The 8,944-nt window shown below is 44.4% G+C and overlaps 1 protein-coding gene across 1 annotated transcript in view; it reads right to left on the reverse strand.

Annotated features, from left to right (window-relative positions):
- Prkch (protein kinase C, eta) overlaps window positions 1–8,944 on the reverse strand; it is a gene marked incomplete at its 5' end in the record, with an annotated part of 215,124 nt that overhangs the window by 85,023 nt on the left and 121,157 nt on the right. Inside the window, 4 exon segments of the mRNA XM_005399165.2 lie at window positions 1,430–1,559; window positions 2,997–3,085; window positions 5,861–5,895; window positions 8,203–8,353. Coding sequence (XP_005399222.1) covers window positions 1,430–1,559; window positions 2,997–3,085; window positions 5,861–5,895; window positions 8,203–8,353 — 405 coding nt within the window.

An 8,944-nucleotide genomic window follows, 5' to 3' on the forward strand; every position in this document is an offset into this window, starting at 1 on the left:
TGTGGGCCCTGCTGGTGGGAGGCAGAACTAGAGCAACAAATTCTTGTTTTATGGAGTCCATCCATCTTTGGAAGCACACACATAAAAGACCTAGCTTTTATGGGGCTTGAATGTGTGGAATTTAGGAACCCTTCTTTAAGAAAAAAAAATAGCAAACCAAGGGGAGAGGGGTCCCAAAGCTTCAGCTTAGTCAGCTTCACAGGAAATCCACCTCTCAGAAAGACTGGCAGAAACACACACAAGCTGGCACTGGCCTCCCAAAACCACCACACGGCAACCAAAGTGAACATCACCCAGGTTGCTAGCTAGCCTCGGGCCTTCAGGAGGGACAAGAACCGCACAGCTCCGCACTCCCACAACCGCACAAAAGCACAAAGCGCCTTTCGGGGTGGGAACCCACATGAGGCGAGACCATCCTGTTAGCATCAGCTACCCCCTGAACCAAAAGCCCTACAGGCTACACACGGCTGGCTGCTGTTCCAGTTGTAGGAAAAAAGAAACAATACGTAGTGTTCCAGCAAGAGAAGAAATTTGCTGTTCTGACAGACAAGTGGGTTTTCCTGACAGCAGCAGGCTGCGGAAGTCCAGGCGCTCGAGGGAAGGTGGCTTCCTGCACACACGCCGACCCACCTCCCCTCTCTTCTCACCAGTGACTCACACGTCTCATCAGGCTTCAGGTGCACTTCTCAGTGGAAACAACTCGAGGCCCACAGCAACCCGACGCCTAACAGTTGGGGCTCAGCCCTCGCCACTAAGGCACAACTCTGGAGAGCACCAGGCAGTCAGGGAGCCGCGAGTCCAGGGCCAAAGTGTCACTGCTCTCTTCTCCCCTCCTGCCTCCAACCTCCACCACAGGACTCCTGGGGAGGGCCCAGGGCGGCCCCACTGTGCTCTGACACCTCACTTCATACCTGTTCCTGACCAAGGCACCAGACCTGAAACCTCCCACCAGTCCTTACTCATAACCCAACCTTCTCTTTCGGCCGTGTCACCTCTGCCTTCTCTGGTCAACATCCCATTTTCTTCTTTCAAATACCTAAAGTAACACAATGCCTCATCTGCACTTGGCGACGAACAGGTGTTATCTGGCTAACTCGATCACAGAATTTAACATGTGGCTTTACGTTCAGTGGTTAACTGGGGATCAGATGTGGTCCTCTTTATATGCCTGATAAGGGATATATAAATACAAAACTACAAAGATGGGGGCCGGGGATATAGCTCAGCGGTACAAGCGCCTGCCTGGCAAGCGCAAGGTCCTGAGTTCGATTTCTGGTACAAATAAATAAATAAATAAATAAATAAAACTACAAAGAAGCTCTTACAATACACCTTCAACTATCTGTCCTAGCTCAGATTCTGAGCCTACAGAATTCCACAAACTTGTGGCATGGTGTTCCCGTAAAGAAGCAAGTACCCAGCACCTCACTTTTACACTGAAGTCCTTGCCGCATTATCCCCCAGAGCAGGGAGCCGCAGTGATCGCAGAACGTTGGCACTTTGTAGTTGTGGATGCTGAACTTGTGCGGGATGTTGATTCCAAACCTCTGTTCAGCATTCTGGAAAAGTAAAAAAAAACAAAACAAAACACAAAAGCACAAGAGCTAAAATTTCCTATCGATACCCTTGATAAAAACTGTAATAGGAGCCACCAAAGGCAAAGTGTGACCGTGACACTTGAGCTGGACGTATTACTTTACTGCATGCAGCTCCAGTGAGTTTCTCAGGTCTCACCAGCCGGACTGCACACGTTTCCGACTGAACAAGACGTGACAGAAAGGAGGGGTGCACATTAGCTCGCTGGAGGAGAGAAACAGAAATGAAGACTTTCATTTCATCTCTCACATTTGGGCCACAGCTCTCTCCCTGCCGAGTCCCTCATATTCACACTTACTTCCTAGAACCTTTGACAGCAAATTAAATGGGTCTGTTACACACTCACGCTGTGTTTCAGAGAGAAACAGAAGAAGGCACTCAGAGCACACAGGAACAGGAGGAAGTCATCCCAAAGTGACCGTGAAGGCTGCTGTCTTACTCCGCCTCTCCTGCCTTTGCCTGGCACTTCTGTTCTGACGATACGAACCCCAAGGCCTTGGTGTAACTGCACACCCTGTTTCCAGCAAGTGATGACACCAGCCACGTGCTCTACCCTCTGCCTCACAATTTGAAGCAATTACAGTAGCTCCATCCACGACAGGGAGTGGGGTGATCGTTACTCGTCTTGAGACTGTGCTGGTCTCTTTTTCAAAAAAGCTACGCTGCAGACCTCTCTGTACATTCACTCTGTGAACAATCACTGAGTTCACAGTCAGACTTTCAAAAGCATCTGCAGATCTACTGCTGAGTGTCACCGGCACTCACTCATCTGCGTTCTCCCTCCAGAACTTAAAACCTGTGCCCATCCGCACAAATGCAACGAGGGTGGGCAAAGTGAAGTGCCAGCTTTTATGCAGAGTTGTGTATCCTCCCCAGAATTTCTTAAGAGGCGGGAGGGAGCCATGGCCTTTACTTAGAAAGCGTAACTTAGAGTTAACAACAAACTCGTCAACTCTATTTCATTTAAAATCTCTGCCAATATTCCTGAGGAAAGCATGGATCCTATTTCCAGACTGAGGCACTGAGAGACCGTGGGTTTAGCATCGACAGTCCAGTGCTCAGACATCGCACTCCATCAGTGTCATCTCCACATTAGTAGAACTGGTCCATGGAGTTTATGCCCAGCTGGTCACCAAGGGGACATTCACAAGCCAAGGCCATACTAGACAAGAGCAGAAATGTTAAACGCTATGATGCAAAAAACGAGAAAAATTTCCATTCTAATACCACATGGGCTTCAAGGATGTGGGCTGGAAGCGGGGGAGGGAAGGAAAAGAAGGAGAAAGGGAGGGAGGAGGGAGGGGGAGAAAAGCGAGTACATGCCCGTGCATATACACACGTGTGCGCACACACACGCAGGCACACAGTCGGTGCTTAATAGCAAACCAATATCCGCTTACCTTTGAATCCACTTTGTTAATATTGTTCTGGCAAGTGCAAGCCGTAACAATTAGATGATGGCAGCGTTTATGGACGACACAGGTGCACACTAGGAAATTAAATCCAGCAATTACACGTTTACCTAAACTCACAGCGCAGCATCAACAAGGGCTGTCCCCATGCCACTGCAGCCTGACCGCCAGTCTGGCCCACGCGATGGCAGCCAGCACGCCCATCTGTCCTGGTTCCTTTGCCCATGCACAAACGACCCCTCATCTAGTCCTGAGGTTACTTCCTCTTCCCAGACCTCGCTCCAACCTGTACTGACCTCCAGGTGACTCTGCCCACAGTATGATCATGGTCACTTCTGCCCCATGAGTGAACACTTCCAGTGGCATCTCACTGGAATCAATAGCATTCAAATCCCTCGGCCAAGTTTCAGGCTTCCCAGGGGCTATCCCAAGCTACCCATGGGATCCACTTGTTCCAGTCAAAACTAAACTAACTGATTCTTCCAACTGATTCTTCCACTTGTTCCAGTCAAAACTAAACTAACTGATTCTTCACCCTTTCCTACACACTATTAAAGTGCTTCTCTAGGCCTAGGACATAATCTTAAGTTTATGACAAGATACAACTCGAAAGGTATTTCTTCTACAAAAATATCCCACATGAGGCCTTCTCCTCAAACCATCACTCCCACCTCTGAGCCTGCTCCGGCCTTAACCTGCACTGTCACTTTGTCTTTTTTTGAGACAAGGGTCTTGCTATGTAGTTCAGATTGGCCTTGAGCTCACTTTGTAGCCCAGGCTGGTCTCGAACTCATAACGATTCTCCTGCCTCAGGCTCTCTCAGCCTCCCGAGTGCTGGAATTGCAGGCATGTGCCACCATGCCAGGCTTGCACTGTCACTTTGAACCTCCCTGACTTCTCAGCAGGACGCCTCAGACAGAGCAGGCATATGATAAATGTTTGCTGCATGGCTTAGTCAATTGTCTGAATACTCAGAACTTTTCAAGTAATATATTTTTCCTCACTTCCATCCTGATAACTGACATAGTACAGATGGACTTGAGCTTGTCATTAAAACATGAACATATACAATGAAGCAGTATGAAAATGCGTATCAGGTAGGATCTCTCAAGACACAGAAGGTCTAAGGATTAAGCACTTAAGGGCAGGTGACATATGAGCGAACAGCACTGTTCCTTAGGAAAGATCGAGCTTTGACCACATTCAATTCTCAGGACAACCACACTGCAAGAGCCCACAGAACAGATCTTTTACACAAGGGGATCTCAAAGCCACCTTCACATGGAAAAAACTTCTTTTTTGAGGCATTTGGTTTTTTGTTGGTTCATTGGGTTCAAGAGATGTTTTTAATGTCCTCTTCTGCCTGTGACTCGTGTTATTTGTTCAATGTCCAAATACTTTGGGGGTTTCCAGCGCTCTTCCTCTTACTGATTTCTAATTAAACTCCACGGTGATGGGAGAAGATGTTTTGTATGATTTCTGTTCTTTTACATGTTAGAGTGGTTTTATGGCACAGAAAGTGCCTTCTGTTGGTAAATGTTCCTGGTGAACTTGAGAAGAACACATCATCCGCTTGTCAGATGCTGTGTTCCACAAATGTCAATTTGATCAAACTATGATAGTGCCTTTTAGGTCAACCTTCTGCCCGCTGAGTCTATCAATTACTGGGAGATTTAAGCCTTCACTGTAATAGTAGACTTGTCTATTTCTCCTTATAGCTCTATTTTTGTCTCACATATTTTGATGCCTATTGTTAGACACATATATATGTTAAGCAATGTTATGACCCAGTTATTAGTACATAATGTCTTTCTTCGTATCCCCGAAAATTTTCCTTGCTCTGAATTCTGCTTTGTCTGGAATACCTGCTCTGGCTTGCTTTTGATCAGTGTTCACGGAGTATACCTCTTTCCCACTAGGCATTTGGTTTGCTCTCCCTCAGCAAGATGTGAAGAAAGGTATCCTCAGGTCTCCTGATTTATGCTCTTGCCTGATCTTTAAGCACCTGTGGGCCTCTTAATATCAGAACATCAAACATCCCAGCACTATAAGCTAAAGAGGAAAAGAAACTAAAGAGATATATTCTAAACCATATATTTTAATCTCGGAACTGTAATGCTGTCTGTCCAGAGTGTCTCAACTTTTGCTGGTACGTGTAAGATGAGTAGGTCACTATGAGGCATGTCCCTGGTGCTAGGGAGGCCTAGGCTACAGAGCAGTACTGACCTGGCTCACACCTGTCTTCTCACTGAAGACTGAATTAACACCATATAAGTCAGTTATTACTGTTGTATTGATTACACATTGGTGTAATCCAGTGGTGCTGGAATACTAAAAACTGGTTTTGTCTTACAACTGTCAAAATCAAAACACATTTAAACCTACAAGATCATTAACTGCTTTACTCTGAACAGTTCTGAGATTTTTTGAAATAGGAAAATCTTTAAAAATTTTGAATAATAGTTTATATTCTCTAAGGAGGTAAAGTCAAAACAGAACCGTGCTGTTTCACACCTCTTGACAATACAAAGTGAAAAACAAAAATATGTCTCAGATGCAAGGCTATGCTCACGACACGGCACCACTTTCATGTTACTGAGAAGACAAGACTTTAGACACTGAAACTTTACTAGGTATTCTGGCTTTAGAAATATAATCACCTCCTCTACACTGTCTAAAATATAGCCAAGACTTACCAAAACTAAAGATTTATAATTACATGGGAGGGTCTCTTTGACCTACAGACAATTATTTATCACAATATTAATGGAACATTTCCTGTTTTCCCTGGGTATAATTATCTGTTTAACATAAGAACAAGATTAAACATGGTTTTAAAAACGTTTTCTTACCTTGGCATTGATAACCCTGTTTCCCAAAGACTCCCCTGTTCAAAACAATAGAGAAAAAAAATTGCCATCAGTCAAGTATTTCAGCAATAACCTCTTATGATTACAGTTCTTAAACAAAGAATCTTCATTCCCCTGGTCCTTTATGAAAAACGTAATTTCAGGGAGGAGGCAACGACGTGTGCCTTTTGAAGCCTGTTTTGTTACCAGAGACACAAGAATGCCATCTAATGGATTCAAATGCTCCAGGTGATGTAAAAGGGTGAGTAACAATCATCGCCTTTCTGCCTGCATCAGTGGCAATCCCCCGAGTCCCCAATGAAAGAGGCCCTACCTGCACGTGGCTCCCATGTGCACACGCACATACAGAGTACGCTGATGGGCGCCCCGCGGCCCCCATCCCTGTGCCCCACATCACTGCTGAGGCCCACAACCGGGCAGAAATGCCGGCCAATGAGGTGTCTTCCCTGCCCACTGCTTTGATTTCTGCTGCTCCCTAATATATTCTGTGGGTGACGGTGATGTTATTCTCCTGCTCTTTAACAAACACCACATGTTTAGACTAAGCTTGTAGGTTGTACCAGACACCTGGTCAAGTGGCTGCTACATGTCTTAGCTCACAGAAAGCCAAAAGAGGGAGCACACATGGTTACAAGAAGACGCTGAAGCCAAATGGTATAACCTGGGCCAAAATCGTAACTTCTTCAAGCCACAGTTTTCTCATCTCTAAAAGGGAATAATGGTAACAGCTCCTACTTCGTAGGGTTATCAAACACAGAATGAGTTGATACAATGCTCAGAAGTGCTTTGAACCCTAAGTGCTCTCTAAAAGTTTACTACACCAATAAAATAAACTTGCTGTCTCTGTTTTGCAAATGAGAAGACTCCAGCGGGCTACAGAATTTAAATTCACATCCCGCAGGGGATGAGGTTGATGAGGCTGAATACTCATAAGGCGTACATCAATATTTTAAGTGGAGGGGCAACTGTGTGTGCATGTGTGTGTGCGCACAGGTGTGTGTGTGCTTGTGGGTGTGCGTGTGCATGCCCATGTGCGTGTGCATTCATGTCAGAGGGAATTAATGTTTCCTTGATGAAAAAAATTGAAAGAAATTAGAAAATAAGTTTCTATCAAGAATGTGTCGAGGTCAGAGGTTGGCAGCGTAATTCCCCTTCAGGAGCCTGGGAGGTCACACCCCAAAAAGGAGACAGAATGGCGAGATGCAAAGTAAAAGGGAATAGGGCAGCAGCCCTCAGGACAAGCAAACTGGAAGGAGAGGGGTGGGACTGTGGCAAGCTAGAGAGAAGAGACGGCCCTCAAGAGGGGACAAGGCCCCAAGATGCCAGAGGCGGTCGTTTTCTCAGACAATGGAAGAGGAATTTTTTTCTGAAGACTATGAATAATATAGCACACATATGCTTTGTATCAATAGTCCATTTAGGGCCTTAAGATTCTATTCTTGCTAAAAATGCCAGAAATACTAGTAACTAAAGGGGAGAAACCCAAAGTAATCACAAAAAAATGAAGTACAAGTTGATCGATATTCAGAAGTAACTCCAAGCTAAGCACTCTACTTTCCTTAAACAACGTGCTTAAAGTATGTAACAGGAGCACAGATCTCTTCATGGACCTGCACTGTCTCCCCTTCTGAGATGGCTGTGTGTGTGCATGCATGTGCGTGTAAGGTGGTATGTATTCTCTTTCTAAAATATGCTTAATACTGCCTCTAATGGACAATAACTATTGTTTGTAAGTAAAGTCAACCATAGGTTTGACACTAAAACTAACATTCAGTTTTACGTATTGTAAGACACTGATCCAAATTTCTAGGTAACTTCTCAACTGTGTTAGTTCCTAATGGCCAGGGATTAAATTATAGATTAATTTAAATTATTCTATATACAGTATAGAACCACTGACAGCTATAACCTTCTAGGCTGAAGGTACTGGGTACTTAAGTTTTCTCGTAACAACTAATTTTCATAACTTATCACATGATTAATGCCTTCTTAAAAGCAATACTTCTGATTTTTCTTTCTCCCAGACTGATTTCCTAATTTACTAATTATCTCCTTATTGACTAATTTACTTCTCTGATTTATGCTTTTTGAAAGTTCATGACTTGAAGAAAAAGCAATATTATCTAAAACTTGGATATAGAAATTAATCAGGGACTGTTGTTGGGTTGGTGGGAATTAAAATTCCCAGATCCACATATTTGTAAGAAGACACAAAGCTTGGTTCCTAAAAATGACTCTTGATAATCATGCTATGCTTTTGTGATGATTATCACACATAACCAAAGGAAGCCGGCTCTCAGGAGAGGGAGCCAAGGGTCTCTTACCAGATAAACTCCCTGCAGTGGGAGCAGTAGGTGGGCTGCCTCAGGTACGTGGCCATGAACTTGTGTCCATTGATCTGGTGGACTCGCCTTCGCATAGCCCTTTGGCGCTTCCTGGTAAAATGTTTGAAGATTCGGTCTCTCTGGTGAGTGGCTATATATTAAAAGAAAGGAAAAAGAAAACAGAAAAATGTGTAATGAATCTAACTACACTTAATGTGTGAGAAAGTTTGAAAGTTAAATATCGCCCAAATTATTTTTTCTTTTTCCAAGATTCAGAACATCTTGGAAAACTGTCATGCTTCCTTAAAGATCTTGGGACTCAAAGTTAAGACCTCAAATCCCTGAAATCCCATTGCCTGGTTATAACTGGCCTCATTCCCAGAACAGACCATGAGCTTTGTAAGGGTCCCGTGCTCCAGTGTGCACCATGGACGTGGTCTCTTAGACCTGTCCAGATGCCTCAGATCTCAGGTCAACCTGGCGTGTCACTGATGGCTTGTGAAAGTCACTTTTTTCCCTTTACTTCCAGCACCCTCACAAACCAGGTGAGAGGAGTGTCCACAGCCCGGGCTGTGACATCCCTTTCCCAAAGCAACTGGTACAGAACCATTTCAGTAGGAAAGGACTGGGGGGAAATGATCTGGGAGAGGTACAGAGTTTTCTTGTTTTTTATTTTAAAAATAATTCCTTCTCAAGATTTCAATAAATGGAAAAATATTCCTTGTTCGTGGATAGGAAGAAC

The sequence above is a fragment of the Chinchilla lanigera genome, unplaced genomic scaffold, assembly GCF_000276665.1.
Source record: "Chinchilla lanigera isolate Chin_1 unplaced genomic scaffold, ChiLan1.0 scaffold00065, whole genome shotgun sequence".
Classification (NCBI taxonomy): Eukaryota; Metazoa; Chordata; class Mammalia; order Rodentia; family Chinchillidae; genus Chinchilla; species Chinchilla lanigera.